The sequence below is a fragment of the Xenopus tropicalis genome, chromosome 1, assembly GCF_000004195.4.
Source record: "Xenopus tropicalis strain Nigerian chromosome 1, UCB_Xtro_10.0, whole genome shotgun sequence".
NCBI classification, from domain to species: Eukaryota; Metazoa; Chordata; class Amphibia; order Anura; family Pipidae; genus Xenopus; species Xenopus tropicalis.
Genome location: NC_030677.2, coordinates 101,065,388 through 101,083,748, shown reverse-complemented (window position 1 = coordinate 101,083,748; position 18,361 = coordinate 101,065,388). Strand labels below are relative to the sequence as shown.

The following is an 18,361-nucleotide window of genomic DNA, read 5'->3' as shown; positions in this document are numbered from 1 at the left end:
AATAGGGAGCTCCAATAAAGGGACCATTTAGTATAGTATTATTTTTTAGCCAAAAGTGAAACCAGCACCATATGCTATTCACAATTGCCTACAAGATTATGTGTTTTTTGGTTCATTATATATGTCTCCTTTAAAGAAATTGTAAGATATTTTTATTCTAAGCAACTTTCCATAGACCTGTGAGGAAGCATGCAAGACTAAACCTGCTACATTGTTTCAACAGAACCAGCAGTGCGTAAAGGAACAGACATATAGTGCTTTCAACAGAAATTATATTAACAATTAACTAAAACCATTAGAAATGTATAAGTAATGTATATTATAAAATAAATGCTTAGAATTACATCTTCTTTCTCTATGCAAAGAAATGTTTAGGGTTAGACGACCCCTTTAAGAGCGTGTCTGTATTCCATATTTTATGATCTATTTAAATAGTGATGCACTGAGGTGCCCCTCACACAGATGATGCACCTCTTCAAGGGCCTATTTAACAGCAAAGAGTTCCCAATTAGTCACTTCTTTCTTTCTATGAAATAGCATCCCATCTGCCAGGCTGGAAGAGTTTTGGACACCAGAACATTTGCTTTGTTTACCATAGTTGTTCTGGTATTGAGAAGAATATTTGCCCTCCAGGCAGATAAAAAAAAAACACATCATCCTGCTAGGCTGAACACACCTCTTCTAACTGATTGGTCAGTAGACCATGGCATTGCATTCAATGAAGCTGCTAAATATGGAGTGTGATGCATCTGCTCAACCATCTGATGATGCTGGTGCTGGTTTGGTGTCCCTAAGTGGAAAGTGGATGGTGCACTGATAAGATAAGGGAGTGAAATGACCCACAATTCTTCCTCACTTTCTGTCAAATCTGCTCATTCAGCTTGCAAAGGAGTATTTAGATATCTATATGATCCATACTGCTTCTAGAAGCTCTTTATTTTTTAAATGATATTCCCCACTCCACAGTTCCTACTACCATTCCTCAACCATATCATTGATCACTAAGCACTGCCCAAGACCATGGGTAAGCCTCCAGTATGCATGAATCCACTCAGACATCACCACATAGAGCTTGGGACCAGATGTAATGCAACCAAACATTGCAGCCACCAACTCTGAAGCACACACAGCAGTCTGGCACCAGAACAAAGGAAAGGTAACATTTTAAGCAGTGGGGTTGATGTGATTGTTTAGGCAGCATGGGGACTTTGCACGAGACTAGCAATTAAAAAACAAACTGGCGTATTTTCAGTTTAAAATTTGTATTATGGCTTGCTGTTAAAGAAGATCTAAATGGTGTAGCTTAACTATGCTTTTCACAATTTTCTGGACTACAAATCCAAGAATTTTATCAAGGGTTAAAGCATGCTTGGAAACATTTGTTAAAAGCAATTGTTAAAGCAATATTGTTGCAATATTGTATTTTGCTCTGCTTTTGAGGGCCATCAGCACCATTAAAAATGTATTTAATGTTTTTAATGTACATTCATATTTGAAGAGTAATATTTTAATATCACTATCACTTTAAAATAAGAGGGCTAAATACGGAAAATTTTTATGTGGAATTTCCATTTTATGTGGAAAATAAATTCCATAACTTACTCCCTAGTCGCAGGGCTCATGGTCAGGGCCGGATATTATGACACAGCGCCCCAAGGCCGCCCCCCTTTCTTAGACTAAGGGGCAGATTTACTAATCCACGAATGCGAATCCCGAATTTGTCGCGACTTTATCGTATTTTGCGCAACTTTTTCATCGCCGGCGCGATTTTTTCGTATTGAACGATAGTAAACGGCAGAAAAACCAATCCGATTTTTTCGCGATGGCAATGAAAAAGTCGTTGAAAATATATGAAAAAGTCGCGATGGCGGCGAAAAAAACGCGGGACATATGAAAAAGTCACGACGGCGACAAAAAAGTCACAAAAATACTGATCATTACGAAAAAACGCATTCAGGATCCTTCAGACCGTTCCTGGATTAGTAAATCTCCCCCTAAGTGTGTGCATACACATGTTAAAACCACCCCCTTGACCTGATTATTTTACCGTAGTAGCAGTAGATGTGATCTACAAGATTTTTCTTTCTAAAGCAGTGATCCACAACCAGTGGCTTGGGAGCAACATTATTATTATATTAATAATGTTGCTCACCAACCCCTTGGATCTTGCTCCCAGTGACCTCAAAGTAGGTGTTTTTTTAAGAATCCCTGGATTGGAGGCAAGTTGTACTGCCAAACAGGACCTTCTGTAGGCTGTCAGTCCCCATAGGGGCAACCAAATAGCCAATCATAGCCAAATTTGGTACCTCTGGAACTATTGTTATGCTTGTGTTGCTCTCAAACTCTTTTTACATTTGAATGTGGCTCACAGGTGAAGAAGTTTGGGGCCTCCTTTTCTAAAGCATTTGATACAGTACTGCATAGAAGGTTAATAATTCAATTAAAGAAAGTTACCCTTAATAATACTATTTGTACTTGGATAGAAAACTAGCTGAAGGAGGGATCAAAGAGTGGTGGAATATTTTAAATTAGACCAGTGTTTTTACCACAGGGATCTGTCCTTGGGCCTTGGCTTTTTAATTTGTTTATTAATGACCTTGGGGTTAGCATTGTAAGTACAGGTATGGGATCCGTTACCCAGTAAATTACAAATTACAGGAAGACCATCTCCCATAGACTCCATATTAATCAAATAATTACAGTTTTTAAAACATATTTCCCTTTCTCTGTAATAATAAAACAGTGCCTTGTACAATATCCCAGCTAGGATATAATTAATCCTTATTGGGGGCAAAACTATCCTATTGGGTTTATTTAAGGTTTACATTATTTTTACCAAAATTTATGCCTGGATTGTTTTCTTTGGAGAAATTCACTTGTGAGGGGACATGATAACTCTTTAGGGCGAAGACCCACCGCCTTTACAAGTATATTAGAGGACATTATCAACAGATAGCAGGGAGTCCCTTAAGACTTGAAGAATTTAATTTGTATTTAAAGCAGTAAATATGGTGAGGGCAGTATGATTGAGAAATGCCCTGCCAGGTGATGTTGTGATGGCAGATTCTATTAATGCCTGTTGTACAGTAGGTGCCTATTAGTTCCTGTTGTACAGTAGGTTCCAGAGCCTTAAGTTTTATCGATTTTGAATACAAAACACTGGCAGTTTAAAGAAATGCAGTGAAAAAAAAAATATATATTCAGCATGTAGATAACTGAGTTTGAGTTTGCTGTTTATTGTATTGCCCATTTTAGAAAGCAGGAGCCCTTCAGTGGTTTTTGTCCAGCTGTATATCACTGTGCCATCCAATGTTGTCATAATATTTAACACAATAATAAGTATCAGTATCCTGAGTGTCTGTGTTTTTTACAGTTAGCAGATATTCTGTGCCTGCAGCATTTATAGTGGAACCAAAATGAGCAGATGACATTCCTGCTCCATATCTAGGTTCTGTGTATGTATGGTGATGATATAAAATGAGTTGGGGAGCTTTTCCAGGAGTTTGACGGAGAAACACTGTAACATGATCGTTTTTAACTCCCACATTACAATTATAAGTACCAGTTTGTCCTTGGTTAACATACAGAATGGATGGAGTCAGCACCGGCACCTGTGATTTCACATCTGAAAGAGAAAAAAAAATAATGGAGCTTAATTGTCCTCATACCTTTGTTTGATACCCAGTTGTGCATTATAATTTATTCATACTTACAGGACATCCCGAACAATAAATAAAAAACTGGTACCAATAATCTCATTTTCACTGAATAGTTTAACGCTTCTCTTTACCCTACAAACAAATGGTATCTTTCATTTCTACCTAACACCAATTATTTATATACAGTGGTATATGCAAATAGCAGCGTGACAGCCAATGAGAGAATCTGTGCTTTGGCCTTGATTTCCATAAAATGAATAAACATAATCCAACAGTTTATGAGTGTAGAGTTTACAGTTTATGTAAGGTTAGTTGTCATGTATCACGTGCAGTGTATCTGAGGCAGAGATTTCTTATCTTGAAAAAGTAAATGAAATACTACAATTTAAATAGAAAAAAGATTAAAGCAGATTTTTGAAAATCTGTGTATTTTAGAACAAAAACCAGGTGTACTGCCGAACATAGCCTTCTGTAGTCTGTCAGTCCCAATAGGGGCAACCAAATAGCCAATCGCAACCCATATTTGGCACCCCTGGAACTATTGTTATGCTTGTGTTGCTCTCAAACTCTTTTTACATTTGAATGTGGCTCATGGGTGAAGAAGTTTGGGGCCTCCTTTTCTAAAGCATTTGATACAGTACCGCATAGAAGGTTAATAATTAAAATAAAGAAAGTTTCCCTTAATAATAACATTTGTACTTGGATAGAAAACTAGCTGAAGTCGGGATTACAAAGAGTGGTGGTAAACAAAACATTTAAAATTGGACCAGTGATTCTACCACAGGGATCTGTCCTTGGGCCTTGGCTTTTTAATTTATTTATTAATTACCTTAAGGTCAGCATTGTAAGTACAGGTATGGGATCCGTTACCCAAAACCCATTACCTGGAACCAGTAAGTTCCAAATTACAGGAAGGCCATCTCCCATAGACTCCATATTATTCAAATAATTAAAAAATTAAAACATATTCCCTTGATCATACTAAATTGTGCAAAACTATATTGTTCCATGCAGAATGTTACTGCTTTGCAAAGAGACTGAATTGGACAGTAAATTGACAAATGAGATTTAATGTTGATGAACGCAAAATTAACAAAGTCTTCACAAATCCGGGCCTGCTTGTGAGGGGACATGATTGCACTTTAGGGCGAAGACACAGGGGGCAATTAGTTGCTGTAACTTTTTTAAAAGTGTGCCGACTAATCGTCCCAGTGCAAACAGACATGCGATTTGTTGCGGCGACTCACATATTAATCTACTGCAGTAAATTGCTGAGATCAGTAGTTGCCGCAATCGGGTTTTTTTTAAAAGTCACGGCAATTGAATTAGTAAATGAAGCAGTAAAGATGATGAGGGCAGTATGACTGAGAAATACCCTGCCAGGTGATGTTGTGATGGCAGATTCTATTAATGCCTATAAGAGTGATTTGGATGACCTCCTGAACAAGCACGGGGTTCGAGAGAGTGTGGTGGGAGGGGAAACACTGGCAGTTTAAAGAAATGCAGTAAAAAAACCTCTAAGAAACAATATATATACAGCATGTAGATAACTAAGTTTGAGTCCTTCAGTAAAAATGTTGTTTACTTTATTCCACACTTTAACAAGCAGGAGCCCTTAAGTGGTTTTTGTCCAGCTGTATATCACTGTGGTATCCAATGTTGTCATACCATTTAGCACAATAATAAGTATCAGTATCCTGAGTGTCTGTGTTTTTTACAGTTAGCAGATATTCTGTGCCTGCAGCATTTATAGTGGAACCAAAATGAGCGGATGACATTCCTGCTCCATATCTAGGTTCTGTGTATGTATGGTGATGATATAAAATGAGTTGGGGAGCTTTTCCAGGAGTTTGACGGAGAAACACTGTAACATGATCGTTTTTAACTCCCACATTACAATTATAAGTACCAGTTTGTCCTTGGTTAACATACAGAATGGATGGAGTCAGCACCGGCACCTGTGATTTCACATCTGAAAGAGAAAAAAAAATAATGGAGCTTAATTGTCTTCATACCTTTGTTTGATACCCAGTTGTGCATTATAATTTATTCATACTTACAGGACATCCCGAACAATAAATAAAAAACTGGTACCAATAATCTCATTTTCACTGAATAGTTTAACGCTTCTCTTTACCCTACAAACAAATGGTATCTTTCATTTCTACCTAACACCAATTATTTATATACAGTGGTATATGCAAATAGCAGCGTGACAGCCAATGAGAGAATCTGTGCTTTGGCCTTGATTTCCATAAAATGAATAAACATAATCCAATAGTTTACAGTTTATGTAAGGTTAGTTGTCATGTATCACATGCAGTGTATCTGAGGCAGAGATTTCTTATCTTGAAAAAGTAAATGAAATACTACAATTTAAATAGAAAAAAGATTAAAGCAGATTTTTGAAAATCTGTGTATTTTAGAACAAAAACCAGGTGTACTGCCGAACATAGCCTTCTGTAGTCTGTCAGTCCCCATAGGGGCAACCAAATAGCCAATCATAGCCATATTTGGCACCCCTGGAACTATTGTTATGCTTGTGTTGCTCTCAAACTCTTTTTACATTTGAATGTGGCTCAAGGGTGAAGAAGTTTGGGGCCTCCTTTTCTAAAGCATTTGATACAGTACCGCATAGAAGGTTAATAATTAAATTAAAGAAAGTTTCCCTTAATAATAACATTTGTACTTGGATAGAAAACTAGCTGAAGTCGGGATTACAAAGAGTGGTGGTAAACAAAACATTTAAAATTGGACCAGTGATTCTACCACAGGGATATGTCCTTGGGCCTTGGCTTTTTAATTTATTTATTAATTACCTTAAGGTCATCATTGTAAGTACAGGTATGGGATCCGTTACCCAAAACCCATTACCCGGAACCAGTAAGTTCCAAATTACAGGAAGGCCATCTCCCATAGACTCCATATTAATCAAATAATTAAAAAATTAAAGCATATTCCCTTGATCATACTAAATTGTGCAAAACTATATTGTTCCATGCAGAATGTTACTGCTTTGCAAAGAGACTGAATTGGACAGTAAATTGACAAATGAGATTTAATGTTGATGAACGCAAAGTTAACAAAGTATGAGCAAAGACTTGTCTTCACAAATCCGGGCCTGCTTGTGAGGGGACATGATTGCACTTTAGGGCGAAGACACAGGGGGCAATTAGTTGCTGTGACTTTTTTTAAAAGTGTGCCGACTAATCGTCCCAGTGCAAGCAGACATGCGATTTGTTGCGGCAACTCACATATTAATCTACTGCAGTAAATTGCTGAGATCAGTAGTTGCCGCAATCGGGTTTTTTTTTTAAAAGTCACGGCAATTGAATTACTAAATGAAGCAGTAAAGATGATGAGGGCAGTATGACTGAGAAATACCCTGCCAGGTGATGTTGTGATGGCAGATTCTATTAATGCCTATAAGAGTGATTTGGATGACCTCCTGAACAAGCACGGGGTTCGAGAGAGTGTGGTGGGAGGGGAAAGGCAAGAGTAGTCTTTTGGGCTAGTGTTGTGGTCATATGATTCAGCTTTAAAGAAATGCAGTAAAAAAAACCTCTAAGAAACAATATATATACAGCATGTAGATAACTAAGTTTGAGTCCTTCAGGAAAAATGTTGTTTACTTTATTGCACACTTTAACAAGCAGGAGCCCTTTAGAGGTTTTTGTCCAGCTATATATCACTGTGGCATCCAATGTTGTCATACCATTTAACACAATAATAAGTATCAGTATCCTGAGTGTCTGTGTTTTTTACAGTTAGCAGATATTCTGTGCCTGCAGCATTTATAGTGGAACCAAAATGAGCGGATGAAATTCCTGGTCCATATCCAGGTTCTGTGTATGTATGGTGATGCCTTAAAATGAGTTGTGGAGCTTTTCCAGGAGTTTGACGGAGGAACCATGTAGCATGATTGTTTTTAACTCCCACATTACAATTATAAGTACCAGTTTGTCCTTGGTTCACATACAAAATGGATGGAGTCAGCACCGGCACCTGTGATTCCACATCTGAAAGAGAAAAAAAAATAATGAAGCTTAATTGTCTTCATACCTTTGTCTGATACCCAGTTGTGCATTATAATTTGTTCATACTTACAGGATATCCCGAACAATAAATAAACTGCTACCAATAATCTCATTTTCACATCTGACATCTTACCCTACAAACAAATATTATCTTTCATTTCTACCTAACACCAATTATTTATATACAGTGGTATATGCAAATAGCAGCGTGACAGCCAATGAGAGAATCTGTGCATTGGCCTTGATTTCCATAAAATTAACAAACATAATTCAACAGTTTATGAGTGTACAGTTTACAGTTTACGTAAGATAAGCTGTCATGTATCACATGTAGTGTATCTGAGGCAGAGGTTTCTTATCTTTAAAAAGTAAATGAAATACTACAAACATTAAAGCAGATTTTTGAAAATCTGTGTATTTTAGAAACACCTGCTAAATGAGCTTTGATAGAAAAAAATAGGCAGTTTAAAATACTAAAAAAGGTAGAATGTTCTAGAGGTAGAATGGAGGAAATGGAAAAAAAACCCATTTGCAAATGGAATTGATAAAATGGAAATCAATAATAGAAGCAAATGATCCTTGTCACTGTCCCCATATACACACTGCTGTTCCACTTTTCAGCTTTTTGAAAAATCTATCATATCCGGCATACTGTATATCCATACATAGAACCGCAGATTTTTTTCTACATCCACTCACTCTCTCTCCTTATTCACTTGCTGCTGTAGTGGCCTCCTGCTATGCTTGCTCACATATAACCCCCATCTAACAGTATCCAAAAACCCCTTATGCCACTCTGTAACTAACAAACCAACTTTAATCCTTGATCTGTTTTGTTCAGTCACTTTACTTAACTGATGCCATTGAGGCTTGTGTTTCTATCATTGCAGCCTCTCATTCCACTGACTGGTGGGGAAGTAGGCACTCCTGTTTATTTCCCTGTCATTTGTCCATTCGCTATAAGTGTGGACAGTATTTACAGACTTCTCTCTATCAGATCCATTGGTACTCCTCTCTGACTTTCTCTATACTTTCAAAAAGTAAAGTAAATTCCATGTACAAATAGCCATCTCTATGGGCATTAACTATTTATTTGTATCTCATCACATTCCTTTTTTTGGTTCTTTTTACTCTGTGCCTGACTCTATAGTATCGCAGATTCATGTGTCATCTTCATTCATTAGTTCAAGGAGAACAAAAGTCGCACAAAAAATGTAGTATTTCCTATGAGCCTTCCCACCCCCAACCTTAAGCGCACTGGTTGAAGCTGATCCAGACATGGCTTCAACTGTGCATGCTCCTTGTCTTCAATAACTTGCAAGAAAAGATTTATCCACATGCTGGGAATCAGCATGATTGTGGCATTAGCCTAATGGAGCTTCTTGTTTACTATTTAAACCAAATCTTCTCTCTATCTTATGCAAACAAAAGCTTGTCACAAGCTTCCATTAGTGTGTGTGCATGCATGGCCCCATGGCTCTCTGCTTAGCCAGCTGTATAGACTTTGGAATGAAGCCTTATCCATTCATATTGATTTAAACATCTTTTGTATGCCAATTATAGCAAGAGACATCCACTTCTTTGCTAACACATAAAACCCAGATCCAGATATATAACTGTCAACTCTTTTTTGAATCAGTGCCTTTGCTATGGTTATGTAAATAGATTATGTTATACTGCTCAGTATCTACAGAATCATTGTGGTGATGATTTAAAAATATAGTTAACCTTAAAATTAATTTCGGCCTTTTTATACTTGAAATGCCAGGGCCTGTTGGGAATGCCAGTCCATACTTGTTTAGACAGGGCCGGAACTAGGGGTAGGCAGAAGAGGCAGCTGCCTAGGGCGCAACGATTGAGGGGCGCCAGGCAGGAGCCTCTCCTGCCTACCCCTAGTGCTACTTTGTCATTGCCTCCGCCGCTTGTCATTAGCGGCGGAGGCAATGACCGATCTAATTGCTCCGCCCCTGTGTTTAGATATATAGACATGTTAAACATAACATACCTAACATGTCTTATTTAAAGGGACATACAGGAAGTGACAACATATTAAAATCTTCCTACAAACTTTATTAACCCAACAAAAATCATATCACCATGTACTGAAATCATGAAAATAAGTACAGATCATAATCTTTATTCAAGCCTAATAGAAAATAACATTTCAACACGACTTCTCTCTTTTAAAGTATTTGTTCTCTCTCCCCTCTTTATTCACTTGAGGAAACTATTTCAAAAACCATAAATTGTAGCCCTTTTTTCAATATGTTTAGACAAAGGTAATCTCTTATTTCCAAATAACAGATGATCTATGCTGCTGTAATAGAACTTTCTCCATCTGCTTGGTGTCAATCACACAGTCGAGGCCACATGGGCATATATTTTAATATGTCTGAACCTGAGTTTAAATCTACTTACAGTAAAATGCTGTTTTCTTACATTTTACATTTTAGTAAGCAGGAGTTTAGTGGTTTTTGTCCAGCTGTATATCACTGTGGTATCCAATGTTGTCATACCATTTAACACAATAATACGTATCAATATCCTGAGTGTCTGTGTTTTTTACATTTAGCTGATATTCTGTGCCTGCAGCATTTATAGTGGAACCAAAATGAGACGAAGACATTCCTGGTCCATATCTAGGTTCTGTGTATGTATGGTGATGATATAAAATGAGCTGGGGAGCCTTTCCAGGTCTTTGACGCAAGAAATATAGTGCACCATTGCCCTTAACTCCCACATTACAATTATAAGTACCAGTTTGTCCTTGGTTAACATACAGAATAGATGGAGTCAGCACCGGCACCTGTGATTCCACATCTGCAAAACAAAAATAATTGTCCCCAAATGTCTGTTTAATACCCAGTAATTTATTATAACTTGCTCAAACTTACAGGACATCCTGAAAATTAAATAAATCACTGGTACCAATAATCTCATTTTCACTGAATGGTTTAATACTTCTTTCCCCCTACAAACAAATGATGCCTTTCATTTCTACTAAACAGACTACAGTCATTTATATACAGAGGATTATGCAAAAATGCTGCAGGTGTGACCGTCAGTCAGAGACTGGGCCTTGGCCTTCATTTGAATAAGGTTAATAATATTTCTCTAACAGTTTATGAATTTACAGTTTACAATTTATCACATATTCTAGTAGTGTATCTGAGGCTTTAATAAAAAGTAAAGGAAATACTACATTAAAGATTAAAGCAATTTAATTTCTGAAAATCTGTACTTTGGAAACACCTGTTAATGAGACTTTATACAAAATAATAACAAAAAACAAAAAGAAAAAAAAATACAAAGATTCTAGAAGTGGAATGGGGAAAGAGAAAACAAGCCCATTAAGGGCAAGGGTACATGGGGTGGATTGACAATCTACCTGTATGCTCAAAAAATCCTATAGTTGTGCCTGCACCCATTAAATCCTCCCGGGAGCAGGCACATGCAGACGATATCCACAGATATCAAGTCTTGTGTTTGTTGGTGGATATAGCCTGCGTGTGCCCACACCCATGAGGAGTCAATGCTTCCAGGGTCTGACACAACTAGAAGATTTGTTTAAGGCTTAGCCACAGGCTGACAATCCGCCCCATGTGCCCTTGCCCTAAACCTTGCCTAAACCTACTATAGTATACTGGCATAACTAGAGGTAACTGGGCCCCACAGCAAATTCTGTTTGGGGCACCTAAAGTTGACCTATTCTACCAAGATATATTGAAATTGCTCTATGATTAAGGCCTAGGGCCCCCTGCAAACAACAGGGTCTGCTTACTCTATAGGAAAGCTAGAAACTAATAAACTAATAAACAAGCAGGCCTGGGATCTCCCTATTCAGATGGACCTATGGTTAGCAAATGAAATTTGTAAAAATGTCTTCAGAGCAAGAATCCAGTGGACTCTTTGCAATACATCTTTTGACTTGCACACTCTATTAAGATAGCCATATTTAAAGCTGTGAATAATCTGAAGGGTCCTAAAGCCAAATGGCACCTTTCTTTTTTATTCTTAATGTACCTCTCTTTTTTATTCTTCCTTGTCTGCATTTGATACTTTTGACCATTTCCGTCTAATGGAAATTCTTACCCTTTCAAGCCGTATCCTGCTTTTCTCATTGCTATATGAACCAATCCTTCTCTTTCTCTTATGTACTGGGAGGGTTACCTCATGGCTCTGCATAACCAGCTGTAGTTTTCCTGCATACTCTTTTGAAAGATGACTTATCCTTTATTCACCCCATTGCTAACCCATGAAATGCAGATTCAGGCAACCCAGCTGGCCACCTTGCCCCTGCATCCTCCATCCCCCCTTCGCATGCGCGTGAGAGCAAATAAGCGTGTGCATGCACAGTGATGTCATAGGGGGAAGAGGAACACGATTTTTAAATTATTTCGCTTTTTGTTCAGTATCTCTCCAGTTTAGAATTTCACAGCTATTTGGTTGCTAGGGTCCAAATTACCCTAACAACCAGTAGTGGTTGAATGAGAGACAGGAATATGAATAGGAGAGGGGCCTGAATAGAAGTAAAAAAAAATGACAATAACAATAAAATTGTAGTCTCTCAGAGCAATAGTTTATGGGCTGCTGGGGTCAATGACCCCAATTAAAGCTTGAAAGTGTCAGAAAAATAAGGCAACAAGTGAAAAGTTGTTAAGAATTGGATATTCTATAACATATTAAAAGTCAACTTGAAGGTTAACTACCCCTTTAAGCTATAACACAAGAAAAAGGGAAAGTTGTGCTCAACCACTAAATTGTAAACCATTAGGCGGGGGTGCAATGAGGCTGTGACCACAAAATACATATAAACAACCGCAAAAAATCCTCTGCACTCACCCATTACCAATATGTAGAAATAGGACATTAGGACATTTCCTAATGTCCTATTTCTACATATTGATAATGTACCCCTTTAAGCTGTTTATAATCTTCGAATATAATCAATTTTGTAACGAGAGCGCCACCTGCTGCCCATTTCATCCATCTGTACACTTAGGGAAAATATGTTCAGAAGGTAAAAGGCAAACAGTGTTCTACAATCTCAGGTAACCTTTCTCATATATTTCTTAAGCAGGGTAACATCAGAACAGTTCTCTGTCTTCCTTCTGAATATGTTCTTCCTGACTGTACAAACAGAAGAAGGAGCGTCCCTGTGTTTGTGTGCTTGCATGGGGGTGAGGTGGCCGACTTGGCCCGCCTAGGGCTCCCTGCCGACTTGGCCCGCCTCTGGCATTGATTACATATTTTCAGTAGTTTAAAATATAGTTTAAAAATATCTGTAAATGTAATTGCTGTTGAAAGCCCTATCTGTCTCCCCTGCTGCTGGTTAAGCCTATTGCAACAATTTAGTAGGATTCAGCCTTGCTTGCTTCTTCACACGTCTATTAATCAGCTGGCTTCTGCTACAAAAGTCAGTACCAGCAGGGTAAAATTGAAAAGAATAGAAAATAGAAAGAAATAGACAAAAAATAGTAGTTACATGTAGAAATAACTTTAAAAACCACTAAACTTTTTTTAATTTTTCTATATTGGAAAGTTGCTTTGAATAACAATTTCTTTCATTAAGCAAAATGTAATTTTTTGGGTTCACATCCTCTTAAAGACACCCAAAATAAATATATATAAATATATATACAGTATAGATAGGCAGCGAATTGGTGCACACCAGTAACAATGATTATACCTGGGTGCAAGAGCAAATATAGTACAATAAAGCAAAGAAGTGTCAGCACTTCAGAGTGCTGACACTTCTTTGTTTTATATATATATATATAGATAAATAGATATATACATGCACATGACTGAAATTGAGTCCTTCAGTAAAATGCTGTTTACTTTATTGAACATTTTACATATTTTAGAAAGCAGGACCCCTTCAGTGGTTTTTGTCCAGCTGTATATCACTGTGGCACCCGATGTTATCATACCATTTAGCACAATAATAAGTATCAGTATCCTGAGGGACTGTTGTTTTTACAATAAGTTGATATTCTGTGCCTGCAGCATTTATAGTGGAACCAAAACGAGTGGATGACATTCCTGGTCCATATCTAGGTTCTGTGTATGTATGGTGATGATACAAAATAAGTTGAGGAGCTTTTCCAGGAGTTTGACGGAGGAACCATGTAGCATGATTGTTTTTAACTCCCACATTACAATTATAAGTTGCAGTTTGTCCTTGGTTCACATACAGAACAGTTGGAGTCAGCACCGGCACCTGTGATTCCACATCTGCAAAACAAAAAGAATGATCAAGCATCATTTTATTTATGTATCTGTTTAATTCACAGTATTTAATATAATTTGTTCATACTTACAGGACATGCAGAATATTACATAAATCACTGGTACCAATAATCTCATTTTCACTGAATGGTTTAAAACTTCTCTTTACCCTGCAAACAAATGATGTCTTTCATTTCTACCAAACTAACTACAGTCATTTATATACAGTGGATTATGCAAAAATGCTGCAGGTGTGACCGTCAGTCAGAGACTGGGCCTTGGCCTTCATTTCCATAAGGTTAATAATATTTCTCTAACAGTTTATACAGTGGTGTGAAAAACTATTTGCCCCCTTCCTGATTTCTTATTCTTTTGCATGTTTGTCACACTTAAATGTTTCTGCTCATAAAAAACCGTTAACTATTAGTCGAAGATAACATAATTGAACACAAAATGCAGATTTTAAATGAAGGTTTACGTTATTAAGGGAGAAAAAATACATGGCCCTATGTGAAAAAGTGATTGCCCCCCTTGTTAAAAAATAACTTAACTGTGGTTTATCACATCGGAGTTCAATTTCTGTAGTCACCCCCAGGCCTGATTACTGCCACACCTGTTTCAATCAAGAAATCACTTAAATAGGAGCTACCTGACACAGAGAAGTAGACCAAAAGCACCTCAAAAGCTAGACATCATGCCAAGATCCAAAGAAATTCAGGAACAAATGAGAACAAAAGTAATTGAGATCTATCAGTCTGGTAAAGGTTATAAAGCCATTTCTAAAGCTTTGGGACTCCAGCGAACCACAGTGAGAGCCATTATCCACAAATGGCAAAAACATGGAACAGTGGTGAACGTTCCCAGGAGTGGCCGGCCGACCAAAATTATCCCAAGAGCGCAGAGACAACTCATCCGAGAGGCCACAAAAGACTCCAGGACAACATCTAAAGAACTGCAGGCCTCACTTGCCTCAATTAAGGTCAGTGTTCACGACTCCACCATAAGAAAGAGACTGGGCAAGAACGGCCTGCATGGCAGATTTCCAAGGCGCAAACCACTTTTAAGCAAAAAGAACATTAAGGCTCGTCTCAATTTTGCTAAAAAAACATCTCAATGATTGCCAAGACTTTTGGGAAAATACCTTGTGGACCGACGAGACAAAAGTTGAACTTTTTGGAAGGTGCGTGTCCCGTTACATCTGGCGTAAAAGTAACACAGCATTTCAGAAAAAGAACATCATACCAACAGTAAAATATGGTGGTGGTAGTGTGATGGTCTGGGGTTGTTTTGCTGCTTCAGGACCTGGAAGGCTTGCTGTGATAGATGGAACCATGAATTCTACTGTCTACCAAAAAATCCTGAAGGAGAATGTCCGGCCATCTGTTCGTCAACTCAAGCTGAAGCGATCTTGGGTGCTGCAGCAGGACAATGACCCAAAACACACCAGCAAATCCACCTCTGAATGGCTGAAGAAAAACAAAATGAAGACTTTGGAGTGGCCTAGTCAAAGTCCTGACCTGAATCCTATTGAGATGTTGTGGCATGACCTTAAAAAGGCGGTTCATGCTAGAAAACCCTCAAATAAAGCTGAATTACAACAATTCTGCAAAGATGAGTGGGCCAAAATTCCTCCAGAGCGCTGTAAAAGACTCGTTGCAAGTTATCGCAAACGCTTGATTGCAGTTATTGCTGCTAAGGGTGGCCCAACCAGTTATTAGGTTCAGGGGGCAATTACTTTTTCACACAGGGCCATGTAGGTTTGGATTTTTTTTCTCCCTAAATAATAAAAACCCTCATTTAAAAACTGCATTTTGTGTTTACTTGTGTTATCTTTGACTAATAGTTAAATGTGTTTGATGATCAGAAAGATTTTGTGTGACAAACATGCAAAAGAATAAGAAATCAGGAAGGGGGCAAATAGTTTTTCACACCACTGTAAGTCTACAATTTGCAATGTATGTTAAATAAATAAAATACAGGTATGGGACATGTTATCCAGCATGCTTGGGACCTGGGTGTTTCCAGATCTTGGATTGTCATATTTTTTTTTTATTTCTACTAAAAATCATTTAAACATTAAATAACCCAGTATGTTTGTTTGCACCTGCACTAAGGATTAATTAATTAATTATATCTAACTTGATATCAAGTACAAATCACTTTTAAAAATGTGAATTATTTGAAAAATTGTCTGTGAGAGCTGACCTAATGATAATTTGGATTTTCCCATGCCTGCACTATATTTAACTATAGACAGATTACAGCAAGTTCATTTCTAAAAATCTGTCTACTTTAGAAGCACCTAGTAATTGAGCTTTGATACAAAATAATAACAGAAAATACTATATTGCAGCTTGAAATACAAAAAGCAACAAAAAAGCTTCTCAAGGTTGAATTTAGGAAAGAGACAGCAAACCCCTTAAATCTTCATGCAGCTCAGAACTTTTTTGTTAACTTCATGTTAATGAAGGCTTCCTTTATAATATAGCCAATTCTTGTAATATAACTACTGATGCATAGGTCAATCTGGAGGAAATTCAAAAGAGACTTGAGCATGTAAAGGTAAACAAAGGTCCAGGATCGGATGGTATTCATCCCAGGGAATTAAATGAGCTTAGCGCTGTGATTGCCAAACTTCTTTGCTTAATTTTTCAGGATTTATTGAGGTCTGGCATGGTGCTGAGAGACTAGCGTATTGCTAATGTTGTGTCACTATTCAAGAAAGGATCCTGCTTGGAAGGGGAAATTAGGGATAGGGTACTTTATTACATTGCAAATCATTGCCAGCATGTTTTTATGCGTAGTAGATCTTGCCAAATGAATTTAATTGCATTTTATGAGGAGGAGGTCAGCCTCGACTCGATTGCAGCGGATGTGATCTAATTAGGCTTTGGTTAGGCACACATATCTAAAGCTACAAATGATTTACAGCCAAAAGATACCTCTCTTTTCTTGTCTTCTTTGTCTGCATTTTATACTTTTGACCATTCTCTTATAATGGAAATTATTATCCTTGCTAGTTTTAATCAAGTTGCATCTCTTACTATGCAAACCAATAATTTTCTTTCTTTTATACAAAGAAATCTTGGCACAAGTTCATCTTAGTTGAAAGTTTACCTAAAGTCTCTCTGCATAGCCAGCTGTATTTTTCCTTGCATACTCTTTGGAAAGATGTTTGATATTTTATTCAGTCCATTCCTAACCCATGAAATATAGATCCAACTGCATGGTTCTTCACAGGTCTGTTATTTTTCTACATTATTGTAAATGTCAGAAACAGCAGAGCAGAAAAAGAGAAGACAGACAGCACCTACATGAAGAAATAACTAACTAAAATCACATTTAAATTCATGTATATTGGAAAGTTGCTTAGAATTGAGCAAAATTCTATTTTTTACATCCTCTTGAAGATGCACAACATATAATTTAAACTGCACAGTGGCAGTTTAACAACAAACATTTGGGTAGAAATTGTTCTGGTGAAATACTGTGCACAGAAAAAATAATCATTGCCATTTTATACAGTATATAAAATACACAAGAGCATGAATATGCTTTATTGCACTTTATTGAATACTTGATTGCATCTTTTAGCAGGAGCCCTTTAGTAGTTTTTGTCTAGCTGTATATCACTGTGGCACCCACAATATCATACCATTTAGCACAATAATAAGTACCAGTATCTTGAGAGTCTGTGTTTTTTACAATTAGTTGATATTCTGTGCCTGCAGCATTTATAGTGGAACCAAAATGAACAGATGACATTCCTGGTCCATATCTAGGTTCTGTGTATGTATGGTGATGATGTAAAATGTGCTTGGGAGCATTTCCAGGTGTTTGACGGAGGAACACTGTAGCATGATTGTTTTTAACTCCCACATTACAATTATAAGTACCAGTTTGTCCTTGGTTAACATGGAGAACAGTTGGAGTCAGCCAGGGTCGGACTGGGGGGGGGCAGGGCCCACCGGGGCTCCCGCCCCAGGGGCCTTGCAGGTGCCCCAGCCAGCCGTGTCCCCTACCCCCCCCAGGGGCCCCCCTAACCCCCCTGCCGAGCCCCTACCCGACGTCCTCCCCGAGTGCGTATAGTGGGAAGGAACAGTCAGTAGGGGGAGCGCCGGCAAAGGTCGGACTGGGCCGCTGGGGCCCACCAGGATTTTTCCCGGTGTCCCAGTCCGACCCTGGAGTCAGCACTGGCACCTGTGATTCCACATCTGCAAAATAAAGATCAAGCTTAATTGACTTCATACATCTGTTTAATAACCACTACATTTTTATAACTTCATACTTACAGGATATGCAGAATATTGCATAAAGCACTGGTACCAATAATCTCATTTTCACTAAATGGTTTAATACTTCTCTTTACACTACGAACAACTGATACTTTTCATCTCTAACTAATATCAATCATTTATATGCAGTTGATTATGC

The 18,361-nt window shown here is 37.8% G+C and overlaps 2 long non-coding RNA genes and 1 gene segment (V, D, J or C); all 3 read right to left on the bottom strand.

Annotated features, from left to right (window-relative positions):
- Window positions 1-3,564: 3,564 nt before the first annotated feature.
- LOC116412000 lies at window positions 3,565-3,797 on the bottom strand. Its single transcript, XR_004223455.1, has 2 exons — window positions 3,714-3,797; window positions 3,565-3,625 (listed from the first exon to the last, which is right to left on the bottom strand). It is a non-coding gene; the product is annotated as an uncharacterized LOC116412000 (long non-coding RNA).
- A 1,773-nt stretch (window positions 3,798-5,570) lies between these two features.
- LOC116411999 lies at window positions 5,571-5,803 on the bottom strand. Its single transcript, XR_004223454.1, has 2 exons — window positions 5,720-5,803; window positions 5,571-5,631 (listed from the first exon to the last, which is right to left on the bottom strand). It is a non-coding gene; the product is annotated as an uncharacterized LOC116411999 (long non-coding RNA).
- Window positions 5,804-13,577: 7,774 nt separating this feature from the next.
- On the bottom strand, window positions 13,578-14,128 carry LOC116408314. The segment is given in 2 exon segments: window positions 13,578-13,933; window positions 14,020-14,128. Coding segments are annotated over 2 exon segments (402 nt in total).
- Between the last annotated feature and the right edge of the window lie 4,233 nt (window positions 14,129-18,361).